The 12,326-nt window shown below is 43.4% G+C and overlaps 1 protein-coding gene across 7 annotated transcripts; it reads right to left on the bottom strand.

The window, feature by feature from the left end:
- Positions 1 to 1,494: 1,494 nt before the first annotated feature.
- Positions 1,495 to 12,150, bottom strand: PNLDC1 (PARN like ribonuclease domain containing exonuclease 1). Of its 7 annotated transcripts, none has more exons than XM_042828778.1 (19): positions 12,075 to 12,150; positions 11,582 to 11,639; positions 11,387 to 11,460; positions 10,732 to 10,765; positions 10,460 to 10,583; positions 9,705 to 9,793; positions 9,081 to 9,193; positions 8,252 to 8,331; positions 7,110 to 7,247; positions 6,340 to 6,409; positions 5,990 to 6,075; positions 5,746 to 5,801; positions 4,371 to 4,438; positions 3,879 to 3,932; positions 3,624 to 3,666; positions 3,036 to 3,135; positions 2,385 to 2,560; positions 2,118 to 2,216; positions 1,495 to 1,595 (listed from the first exon to the last, which is right to left on the bottom strand). In XM_042828778.1, exons 1-19 carry the CDS (start codon positions 12,148 to 12,150, stop codon positions 1,523 to 1,525), a joined length of 1,611 nt encoding a protein of 536 aa, XP_042684712.1. In that variant the 3' UTR covers positions 1,495 to 1,522. The 7 variants fall into 7 exon arrangements, with proteins under 7 accessions (XP_042684712.1, XP_042684720.1, XP_042684729.1 ...); XM_042828786.1 differs by having other exon boundaries at positions 4,371 to 4,435; XM_042828795.1 differs by having other exon boundaries at positions 9,093 to 9,193.
- Between the last annotated feature and the right edge of the window lie 176 nt (positions 12,151 to 12,326).

The raw sequence follows: 12,326 nt of genomic DNA, 5'->3' as shown, positions 1-12,326 counted from the left end.
AGAATCTCTGTTTTACTCAGAATTGAAGCTTGTTTCTGTAGAGGATGAACTGAGAGAGAAATCAGTAGTGCTAGGAGCTGATTTGCTGTTTGTCTGTGTGTCATTTGGAAAAGGAAATAGGAGAAAGGAAGCCAAATTTAAAACAGCACAATCGATTTTTCGTTACTTAAAGTGCATGCTCTCTTAAAAACTGCAGGGCTTCTCAGAGGTAATGGCTTCTATAACATCACACTCCCTAGACTGTAAAGATGAAAAGCAACAGGCTATATCTCCCCCACATTTAAGTAGCTAGCTGAAAGTGAGAACTTTCCCAAACCACACAGTTCAGAGCCTGTGCTTTCCTTAATCCAAGGGTATCTCTAGTGATGCTAAAAGACAAGAAGAATGACAGAATAAACAGGGAGATACTTGTGCTGTTATTTAAAGGAACGCTGTGACAGAAAACCCCAGTACTGCAGGGGTTAAAAAAAAAAAGTCAGATCCGTTACTTGCCTGGCTGGGAGCTATCTTATGAAATAAGAGCTGCAAACCACACGTTCTGCTGAGATCAGGAACCACAGCTGAAGATACAGTGCTCTTTTCTCCAGCACATCAGCAGAGCAGCTAACCATTAGTAGCAGAGTGCTAAGCACACCGCAATACTGTCGTTGCTGTAAGGTCCTCCACAGCAATAAGCATTTCAGAGTAAGCTAAATGCAGATTCTATATATTATTACTACAGACATCATTAAATTAGGTGCTGAGCAATGAAATCTAAAGACCATTATTTGGACATCGCAGATCAGCAGGTTGTTTTTAAGAAGGAAAATTGTTTTAAAAAAAAAAAAAGTTCTTAAGCTTGCAGTCCCTGGCTGACAAACACAGCAGCTGTATCAGAGCAACTGATCAACAATGCACCTTGTGGTATCTTTGGATAAAGGAGCGCTCACATGCTGAGCACTAGAAGCAAATGCAAATCGATGCCAACTCACCTGACCTGTGTATATTCTACAAATTGGAAGTCAATAAATTCCCTTTAGCTGTGATTAGCTTCAGCTCTATCGCTGAAATACACGACACTCACAGCACTGCAAGTCATTTTATATTTTCCATAATACTTCATGAGCCTCCAGAGTGGTTTCTGCCCATTTCCAATTGGTAAACAGTGACATTTCCCCTGCTTTACAACTGCCGTTAAAAATAGCCTCGTTCATTTCATAACTTCCAGAACTTCAGCACAAAAGTGTTCTATGCAGCAGAGCAAGCACTGAGAACAAACTGGCTTATGAATAACTGCAAAGCACCACTAGAAAAATCTAAGTAAATCAGTCATAAAAGCACAATCTGCACCTCTGTGCTTTGAACAGATTACAAAGGAACACAAGCTGGACCCAATACATCCTCTTCAAAAACACTTTTCCACAAAGGCAATTACAAACACTATTCTTTTTGCTCATAATTTATTGAATGTAATGAAAATGAAACAAAACAAACATTCAAAAAAAAAAGGATCTGTTCCTCAGAGCTCATCTGAGAGAATCATTTATGGTGAACGGGAAGGAGATCCTCCAAGCACAAAGGCCAACAGAGACCAAAGTGCCACAATACCAGAGACTCTAAAGGGGAAGAATGATAAAATACTGTTAATTTTGCTCTTGTTCAAAACTGACTCTTTTCCAGACTGTGTCAGGCCATAAATGCACCACTGACAAGCACTGCTGTCACTGCCTCTCCAGAGAGACATACTTTGAATCTAGAATTCTCTCCTATTACTGAGTTTTCAACTCTTCTGTAGAAAGAAACACAGCCATCCCACACCTGGAGACTCTGCCTCCTCCTCCCAGGCCTGGAGCTGGCACTGCAGCTTATCAAGGTCATCCTGTCTGTTACCATGGCACATAGTTTTGTGCTATCCGTGGGGAAATGTTCCTTAGTTAATGAAGATCAAGATCACTCCTGCTGCCCAGGAGTGAAAGCTCACAAGCACCAACCCACAGTCAGCACAGGAGCCTGCTTCTGGATCCCCTGTTCTCTGGGACATGGCCAGAGAACAGCACACTGCTCCTGTGACAGGGCCGAGGCACTGAAAGAAATGCCTTTCTTCCCTCCTCCCCATTCATGTGATTTCCGTAACTCACTTTAACAGGCAGTTCACATGAGGAGAGTGCCTCCAGTGGCGATAGACAGAGATCTGCAGCTTAGGGTGATTTTTGTAATCACGCAGAACACGAATGACACTGTAAGGAGAAGAGATGTCATTAACCATGACTCCCAGGCTGCTTATGAAATCTCACACATCAGAGCAGGAATCTCTCTGTCTAAATAGAGTGATACAGGAGAGAGTGGGAGAGAGCTTGGATGAGAGGATTAAGGTAACAGAAAGTTAGGATTTTCTGGTTACTTACTGCTTAAATCTATTGGAGAGCAAAATGAATTGATTCTCTGAAAGCCGTCTAATATCAAAGCGACAAAGAGGCTGCAACTCCTGGTAGATCTGCCTTTCATCCAGCCGTGGCCAACCTCGAACACGGACAACCAAGGGAGGGGGGTATCGGCAGGAAGCATCTTCCCCAGAAAAGTTCTGGAAAATGTGCAATACTGAGACATATCTGCACCCAGCAACACTGCAGAAATACCACTAACAGAAAACATGCAAAATGCAACACAAAAAAAAGACAGTCCTCTGTACAATACAGCTGATGGTGTGAAGTTATGTTTCTTCTGCCCAAGGATTTTTTCTAAATGTGAGTCATAAAAGCAACCTCACAATTATCGTGTAGAAAAATAAAACAGAGAAACAGCAAGCTCTCTGCCAGGGCACAGCAAGTCAGCGCAGCATTAAGGGACTAATGCCATCTTACAGGATAACAACAGTAACAAACTCCATAAGGCAGAACTTGAACTCAGTGACGTTTTGAAAGGTCATTTGTATCACCCGCACGGAGACAGCTTCTGCCAAGGTGGGCCAAGGTGAATTGTTCTCTAATGAATGCATCAGCTGAGCTACAGACCTACATATCCCACCACCTGGTTACAGACCTGCAATTCATACGCACAATGCTTGAGACGCCACCTCGGATGACATTCACCTTGTTCAAATACTCTGCTAACATGGTGAGATACTGAGAGAAAGAAGAATTGGCCTTCGCTGCATCGCTATGTCAGAAAACAAAACGGAAGAACGTTTTGTGAGAAAATGGGTTTTTTGGAACCTTAGCATCATCTACAGAAGCCAAAAAGCTGCAAGCAGAGGGAAAGGATTTTTGAACAGTGGCTTAACTGAAGTCACCGAATCACGGAGATTTCAGAAGTGGAAACTAATGGAAAATGAACTGACCCTTAACCAAGTGAACTGACCCTGAGAAAGCTGATCCAAGGATAAAGGATTCACTGTGCCATTTCCCAACCTCTGAGCAATTTCATGGCCCCCAATTTCATTTTTCTAAATGTCAGCTTTGACATAAAGCTACTACTTTCAGATTTATAAGATAACAATCTAATTAGAACAGTGACATTTTCAATAACGCTCTTTTACCCAAAAGGAAGGCCTGACTACAAAACATCAGCCAGAACCAACTCATGACTTGTATTCCGTAAAATCCATCTACGTAACAATTCTTAATAAACCCTTAAGCTCCACTCACTCTGTCAAGCTGCACAACAGCAAATGAGCTGACTTCAGAAGAACTAGAAAGAGGAACAACGGGGTGCCATTAGAACAAAAACTGTAGAAACACAACTAATGGAAATTACTTTAAGCACAAAACTCACCGAAGTGCTAAGTTACTAACAGCAACATTATATAAACAAATGCTTCTTATCACTAAATAAACAACAGAGCCACAGAGCAGGGAAGGCATTGTCACATTCGAACAAAAAGTGATGAAGAAGCATTTTACCTGAACCACAGAGAAATGCATCATACGCTGCCTCATGAGGAGCCGCCTTCTCAGCTGAAGCGTCCAACAAAATCAAAAAGAAACAAACACCTCTAGCACACTGTGGAAAATGCTTGGCCACAGAACCTTAATGTCTGAAGATCCATTCTGCTGTTCATTCCTCCACTGCTCAGCTGTTCCCTCCCTCCCCTTAAAGCCCTTACAACCTATGGCACATCTATGATTCTACCGGGCATTTTAAAATGACCCCAACAAAAAGGCAGCACTTATACTAATGTCTGAAGAGTTTAGTGAGATGCACATAAGAACAAAATTAACTTTCATGAAGACCTGAACCAAATTGTGTTCAACGCTACCGATGGCATGGGAACTGTGTACCAGCAGCTCGATGTAAAGTCAGCAGTCCTACTCACACTCACTGATGCTGTGCCTGTGGACATCCACAGAGTAAAACAAAACTCCCAACTTGGAAGGTGTGCTTAAAGACTGTACCGTATCGCACAGAGTCACTTGCAAGAGCAATCACTGGACACGATGGATCCATGGGATTTAAGTCGCTGCTGAAGACAAATGGACATGTAAGATTTTTGTCCTTCCTCGGTATGTTAGAGACAAAGTTACATGCCTGTTCTCTAGTAACCTGTGGCTTCATTTTAGAAAAAGCTACTGAACATGTTAGAAGCAACTTTTAAACTACTGCATGAGAAGGGTGAGGTACTTTGCTGAACGCAATCTTCCAGTCTTTCTGAAAACTTAACTCCTAAATACTACTTCAGTCTCTTCTTCCATTCAAACCTGCAAAGGAGCATATTTGTTCTAACTGCACGCAAAAATGTGAATTAAACTGAAAATCAACGGGCCAGATTAAATTGAAACCCATGGAATGGCTGAAACAAAAGAACAAAAAAAGCACAGGACCTCTGAGAACCTACAGTCTGAAACAGCTAAAAACAATAACAACACCCACCACAGAATAATGCTGTTTTCATAAGCTCTAATTTTGTATCTGATTTTTGGGAGTGAGGGTGAGGGGAAATTTTGATTTTCCTACCAAGTATTTACAACACACACAAGCAATTTATTCACAGAACAAGTGTAGAAAAGGCTAAGTGTTCTAACACACCATGGCTAAGCTGATGAAATACAGGATCTACTGATGCTCCATTAGATTACTGTACTTAGTTCCTGCTTTCAGCTAAGAGAAGCTTTTTCCTGAGAGCGGGTATTTCAAATCAGTGTTTTCACTGAGAATTTAAATTCACTCATTTCATCACATGCCACAAGCTGTGCAGCTGTGTATAAGGCTACTTGCAAGCAAACCTCGAGACCAATTAAATAAAGGTGGAAAGCTATTACAAAGCTATGAAGTCCTGTTGGTATTTTGGAATACAGGCATCTCTATAACCACATAACTAGAAGCACAGAATAGTTCAAGTTAGCAGGAGCCCACAAGGAACATCTAGTCCAGCCCCTGGCTCCACATAGAACCATACAGAATTCAAACCCTCTGTCTGAGAGCTGTGTCCAACCGCATCTTGAGCTCCAGCACTTGAGGCTATGCCCCCTGCCATGGACAGCCTGAACCATGCCCACCGCCCTGATACTCTGCAGTTACACAGTAGAAACTACAATACATCTCAACATCTCATGGACTGTAGTCCCATTGTGCTAGATGAAAATTGACTTAAAAAAAAAATAAAATTTCACAATTACTTTATAACAAATACAAGCAAAGCTTTTGCTCTTAAATTTAGGAAGGCAAGAAACAAGCTTGAAAACTTTTGGGAGGAGGAAAACTGTGAACAAACAAAATATTTTTCCCATAAAAACAAGATGGACTACAGAAGTTTTATAGCCCACCACTGACCTGCACAAAACCTCATACACCTCCAGAAGATTAGATACTCGAGGAAACTGATAGTTCTGTAAAACAAATCTAGGTTAGAAAACCACGTGAGTTCATTCACTGATCCTGCTGCCTCATTAAATGGAATCTGAAATCAGACCGTTTCAAGGCAACACTTAGAACTGATCACAGCTCTGTGACTATCACACGTTCTTTACTGGATGAAAGAGATGTACGTCCGCATAGAAAGATCTTTCCATCTCACCTTCCAGATGGATTTTGTTACAGTCTTGGTGTCTATGAGGACAGGAAACAGGTGGTGAATATTCTTTTTAAATTCCTCATAGCTTTCTGAAAGCAAAGCACACAAAGACATTACAAAAATGAGGAGAAGCCAATGATATTTCAAACAATTAAGAAAAAGAAGTGTACTCAGAGGAATGATGCCCTGTTCCAGCAGGGCACAGAAGAGATAGGTGATCAGCACTGTTGCTTGCTCAGCTTTGTGGGTGGCTGGGGTGGTGAAGGACCACCAGCTCTCACCCTCTTGCCCCTGCTGCAAGGACAGCTGCTGGGGGCATAGATCCTGGGGACAGCAGATATGCACAGCATTACCTGGCAGGGGGTTGTAGAACTTGTCATGGAGATGACAGAGGTCCATCAGCATGTTGTGTCCCACCAGAGGCTATTGGAAGAACAAACATAACAACAGCCTGTTGAAGCACAGTTTTGCAGAAGGACTCAGACGTAACCAACCTCAGGCCTGCTCAACAGCTGTAATCCTTTCCTCCCAAAAGTAATTCAGGTTGCATGAGTTATATCAAGATTAGTATTTTTAGGAAATCAGACTTATGGGCTCTCTGAAGAGGGTATTTTTCAGTAGAACTCTATTTTGAGTAGATTGAAGGAACTATGGGACAGATTCCCGTTCAGCTGAGCAGTGATAGTATCTTCCAGTGATCAGATTTACAGTCCTACTCAGAAGGGGAAGGACATCACCTCCTTACCCCCCATAAAGCCCTCTGAAGCTGAAATTCATTCACTAGTATGGATACAGAACACAAGAATTGTCATCTATAATCACAACAAAGGTGTGCATGATCCAAGAAACAGGTCTGCCACATGCTAGAAATCTTAACTTGTTCAAAACAAAAATCTGCTCAGCTTTCTTAGATGGTGATTCATGCTGTAACAAGGATTCAGCATTGCAGACTCTTGTGTTTACTCAAGTAGACAACTGACAACTGAACAGGATGATCACACTGAACGAGCTGAGTCATTTAACACAAGCTACTTTATCTCTTATCACGCTTTTACATCCAGAACGGCAAGTTAAATAAAAGATTAAAAAATAAATAAATGAGAATAGTGATGGGTCATTTTACCTTTTTAGCTTTAACAATTATCTGGAAAAGGTTGGTAAAGCCCCGGGCAGATGTGAGAATGAGCTCCTTCTGGCAGGAGTCATGAGAAGAGCTTTCCAGAAGGCAACGATGCTGCGGACTCACTTTTTTCACCATTACCTGAAAAAAAAAAAACAGTGGGTATCAGCCTTCCACATTACCTGTGTGTACTGAATGCTGAGGATTCAAGATCCACTTCTAGTATGAAAAATGAAGAAAAAAAGATGAGAGAATGTGCATCTCTGAGACCTCAGAACAGCCAGGCTCACTTTCCTTCCCTTTTGAGGTCAGTGCTCCACTAATATGAGACCTCTTCTGATGGTGGTTTCTGATTAATGCTTTTCTTTTTAAAGCTCCTATCACAGATAGTTTGGACCACAAATAAACATAATTAACTTTATGCCAATACTATAAGTTTATGGAACCGAAAAACAAACAAACAAAAGCATTGCACAGATTGAATCCACAGATTGAAGCACAAAGGCTGTGCTTCAGGTGAGCAGGCTGGGTAAGCCTGTCACTCTACTGATAATGGCTATCAAGCCAAAACAGAACTAAAGCAAGGAAAAAAAAAATAAGAACAAAAAAACCCCCTCCATAATCCACTTCTAAGCAACTGACTGTTACCACTACTGTGCCATGTTCTAAAATGTCTGCAGCCATTGGTTTAATTCAGAAAATACTGCATCAAATGGAAAATACCAGCGTAAACAAAGGCATATCCCACTAAAGCAAGACATACAAAAGTGAAAATCTTCAAAGTAACTGTATGGCAAAAGACAGCAAAGAAAAAACACAAAAGGCTGAAAACTGCTATTTCTTGCAAAGGTATTAAAGGAGAGATTTTTCAAAGGCAGCGGGAGAGTTTCTGCAGAACTGCCCCAAGGACAAGTGTTTCTCACTCAAGGTATTTTGTGGTCACAGGGGAAACGGTTCCACTTGGGAACTGTTCCAATAACCAAAGTTATTCAATTTTGTGAGATCCCAAGAAAAGGGATTCAGAATTGACACTTCTCTTTGTCACTGCTTTCTCCTCTTGGAATCATTATTAAAAGGCAACACTTCAGAATCACTGTGGGAATGTCAGTCCTACCTACCAAGGTGGAAACTCTCTTACAGCTCACCTCATTGTCTCCGAGAGGCTCTGTCCAAACGTTTGGGAGAGCTTGTCGCAGAACCAGTTGAACATCAAGCATCTGAGAATCTAAGACAGAAATGAAGTAGTAAAAACTTTAGAGGTGCAAATAATTCTGTTTAGCAAAACACTTTTTTCTAGACAGAGGGACTAACCAGATGGTTCTACTCCAGGGTACAAAAAACAGTCCTGACTGATACGATCTTAATACATTCCTGCACATGTGGTGACAGCAAAAAAAAGTCACATGGAGAATTTCAGTCAAATAAGCTTTTGGGAGGACACAAAGTAAAGGAAAAGACCAACTGAAAATGAGTGGAGAGAGAAAGACATTCCTGAGAGCTCTGGAAGGGAAAAAAAAAAAGGGCTGCATTTACAGAAGAGCAACATGGGTTGCAAGTGGGCTTCTATGCCTACTAGCATGAGGTGCCCCGTGGCTTGGTGGGCCTTTCCTGTTGCTGCACAAGGGTGGTGATATACTTTGGATGAAGTCCCATCTTCTTCTAAATCCCCCTGTACTGAAAACAAGCCCACTACAGACAAATCCAAAGCTTTCCTGTTTCAGAGCAACTATGAATTTTCCAGCTGCTACTCTGAAGCACACAATGGAAACCAGCGACTACAAAGCAAGCTCTTCTGGTCCAAGCACCCAGACATCCATCTCTGCCACGGGAAAACCCAATGCCACAACAACACAGAAAAGCAGAGCTCAGAGAGAAATTCCTGACAAGAACAGAGACATAGATAGAAGGAGGAAACAATAAGCAGCCCCAGATGTTGAGAAGTGACAAAGCCACTCAGAGCCCACAGGAAGGCACCTTGCTTCATACCACTCAGATCCTGCAGAATCATTGAGTCCCCTTCCTTGGCTGCTGCTATCCAACAGGTCACTTCATCAATAGCCTTCTTCACCACATTCATGTTCAGAGCACTAAAGCAGGATCAGGGATGAAGAAGGAATGGGGGAAATTGTTTTGTCTGTTTCCCTAGAGGGAGACTCACACCCCGCTCTGGGAATGCAGAATTTCCCAATTATCCAGCCAAATCCAGATTGTATTGTATGATTTTTTCCACCAAAGTATCAGGAAGCACTTCTTGACTGTGCAAGTGAAGAAGCACTGGAATAGGTTGCCCAGAGAGACTGTGTAAGGCTTTTCAAGCTCTCCTTTCCTCTTCAGAGATCTTTAAAAGCCACCTGGACATGGTCCTGAGCAAGTAGCTCTTGGTGTCCCTGCTTGAGCAGGGGTTGGAGCAGATTACTTCCAGAGGTCCCTGCCAGCCTCAGCAATTCTGTGATCTCAGTACTTCTCAGGACAAACCACAGTATGTGGAAAAGGTTGGCAGCAAGGCATTCAGATCAACAGGTTTTACAAAACATGATTTGAGAAAAGATAGCTGTCAGCAGTGACATTACAGGAGCCATCTCTCTAAGTAACACTCACCTGCAAACTTCCCAGCTACCCTGTAAGAGACGCTGGCTAAGGATCTTCTCCTGTAACTCATTCATGTACGGGATTCCATCTTTCAGGAACTGAGGGGGAAAAAATGCCAGATTGATTATTTGCCCCTGGACTTTCTTGCATCAGATAAGATAACAGCACGGTCAGATTCAAACCTGGCATGTATTAAGGAGATAAGGGTGTGTCTCATTTTAAAAACAGCCTCTTGGAAAACACCAACTGATGGTAATTCAAAATACATATTTACATAAAGGAGGACACATGTTTTTGCTGTGCTTTCACCTTTCCTTTAAGGAAATAAGATAATTCATGTGTCAAGATAAAAATCACACAATGTTACCTGCTTAGAATTGCTAAACAGTGCTCTTACGTAACAACATAGCCTCAGTTTTATTGGAAATCTGGCAATAGAAAAGATGCAGGTAAACTGAGAGCTTCCCACCGTTACGGCTAACAAAGACACCCTCTGGAGTCTCTACTGACTTGTATGCTCACTAGAGATGCTTCTTGTTCTTCAGAGATGGGGAAATGTGCCGTAGGCTGACAAAGACATGCTGACTGACTTTAAGGCACTTCAGAAAACCACTGTTCCTTCTCCCCGTTGATAATAAACCATACTATGTATTCATACATTAGCAAACAGCTTTTTACCCCAAGTGTGTGGACATTGACACTAAGTTCTCCTGTAATTGCACGGATTTCCTCTGTTCTAGATTCCCAGCACAAAGACTACCTACCTTATTATAGTCAAAGCCATAGTGAGACAGGAATTGAATGCTAGATGCAGAAAGGGTGAATTCAGCATCCATAACTCCCAAAGTTGACGGAAAGAGAAAGAAATTGTATGAATGCACCACATACCTACAACGAAAAGGAAAATTCCACTAGAAGATAACGACAAGATATTGCATAACCCTTCCCAAGAGATTTCTGCATAGCAGTACAACCACACTGCCTTCATTTTGAAAGGTAATTGCAAGGCCATGTGGAAAAGACACTTTTTACCTACTTGTTTGAATTTTCTTCTGAGAATATTGCTAGCCCTGCAAGAGAGATAAACGTTAATTGAAATGGTGATGTTGGGCTGATATCTACACATGCTGTGACAATTAATAATGTGATGCAATGACCCTGAGGGAACGCACCTTTCTCATTCACTAACAACTTTAGACCAGTGAGAAATATACGACCCACAAGACTTCAAGTTATTTACAACGTTAGAAAACTGATTCTATTAAACTTCAGAGAATCTCATGCAACCAACCAAAGCAAATCAACGGCCCAGTGCACAGAACACAAACACAACAATCTGCAGGGCTCAGCAGGGGGCTGGAAATCATAGAATGGCCTGGGTCGAAAAGGACCACAATAATCATCTAGTTTCAACCCTCCTGCTATGTGCAACCACCAGACCAGGCTGCCCAGAGCCTGGCCTTGAATGCCTCCAGGGATGGTGCATCCACAACCTCCTTGGGCAACCTGTTGTTCCAGTACCATATAAATTGGTGATAACGTTCCGGGAAGCTATTCTGAATTTTACCGTGTATGCTTGACAGACCACACAACTAGTCCTCATATTCTATCAAGATCAGTACCTATGGCTTGGCTCAGAGGAAGAAAACACCAATCCCCTGAAGGCTGCTTTCTGCCAGCATGGCACTCACCCAGCTGCGTGATCGTGAAGCGCTGCACACTCTGCCTGACCTTCTGGTACCGCTCAGCTGGGGAGTCAAACAAGCTGATAGATAACAAGGAGGGTGTGGAAAGGGATGTGGGTAAGAAGAGCTGCAATGCTCAGGTTCACTTCCACAACACCTGAGCAGCAGCTTTCCCCTGCATGTGAAGCCCAACAGCCTTACCTGGGCTGGTTATTTTGTGGGAAAACTGAATGTAAGCCAGTAAACTCCATGTCCAGGCCTGTTAAAGAGAAGGAATTCCAAAACAACAAATAAAAACACCGAATAATGGAAGCATGCATTTCACCAGCATCTGGGCAAGGACCTCTCCTCAAACCCACGAAGAGCAAGCTCCAAAGGAACTGACTGCTACAAAAGCGTGCCTGCATGAGGGCAGCTGCCACATGGGGAGCTGGCAGCAGAGCACGGTGCTGCTGTGAGCCAGAACTGATATGGCTCACAACATACGAGAGCAGCATCCTCTGCCCTCCTGTCTGCCATGGTGTCTTCATGGACAACAAGCTGCTGAAACGCCTCTCGGTGCATTCCCTCATTTACACGCAGCTTTACAAGACTGAAGTTTCAGAGGCGCAGCGCTCCGACCAGGAGCAGGCCCGAAGGCGGCGTGGCCGGCAGCGGCCACACAGCAGAGCCCACCCGAGCGCGCAGCGCTCACCCAGGAAAGCGGCGCGGCGGACGCGGTCCCGCAGGCTGGGCAGGCAGCGCGCGAAGTCCGCCGCCCCCACGTCCATGGCTGCCGGCGGGCAGCAACCTTCGCGCAGGTGAGGCAGCGCCGCGCCCCGTCCCGCCCCGCCCGCTCTGCCCGCGGGGCTGCCAGGCCGGGGCAGGCGCACGCAGGCCGCATGGCCGCGCAGCTGTGCTCCTCGGCCCGCGCAGAGCTGCAACGGGATGCAAGAGGACTACAAGG

Source organism: Centrocercus urophasianus, unplaced genomic scaffold (assembly GCF_019232065.1).
Source record: "Centrocercus urophasianus isolate 14NV4802_14NV808 unplaced genomic scaffold, USGS_Curo_1.0 seq_10, whole genome shotgun sequence".
In the NCBI taxonomy this organism is placed as follows: domain Eukaryota; kingdom Metazoa; phylum Chordata; class Aves; order Galliformes; family Phasianidae; genus Centrocercus; species Centrocercus urophasianus.
The sequence above is the reverse complement of the archived record's forward strand: the minus strand, read 5'-3'. Positions and strand labels throughout refer to the sequence as shown.

What these genes read in the sequence shown, in the direction of transcription:
- PNLDC1 (XM_042828778.1), bottom strand. Translation starts at nt 12,150, where the DNA reads ATGGACGTGGGGGCGGCGGACTTCGCGCGCTGCCTGCCCAGCCTGCGG. An exon ending in TGCATTTCTCTGTGGTTCAG is followed by an intron (nt 3,667 to 3,878) that starts GTAAAATGCTTC and finishes TCCTCTTTCTAG; the next exon opens with TTCTTCTGAAGTCAGCTCAT. An exon ending in CATGTGAACTGCCTGTTAAA is followed by an intron (nt 1,596 to 2,117) that starts GTGAGTTACGGA and finishes CTTCCCCTTTAG; the next exon opens with AGTCTCTGGTATTGTGGCAC.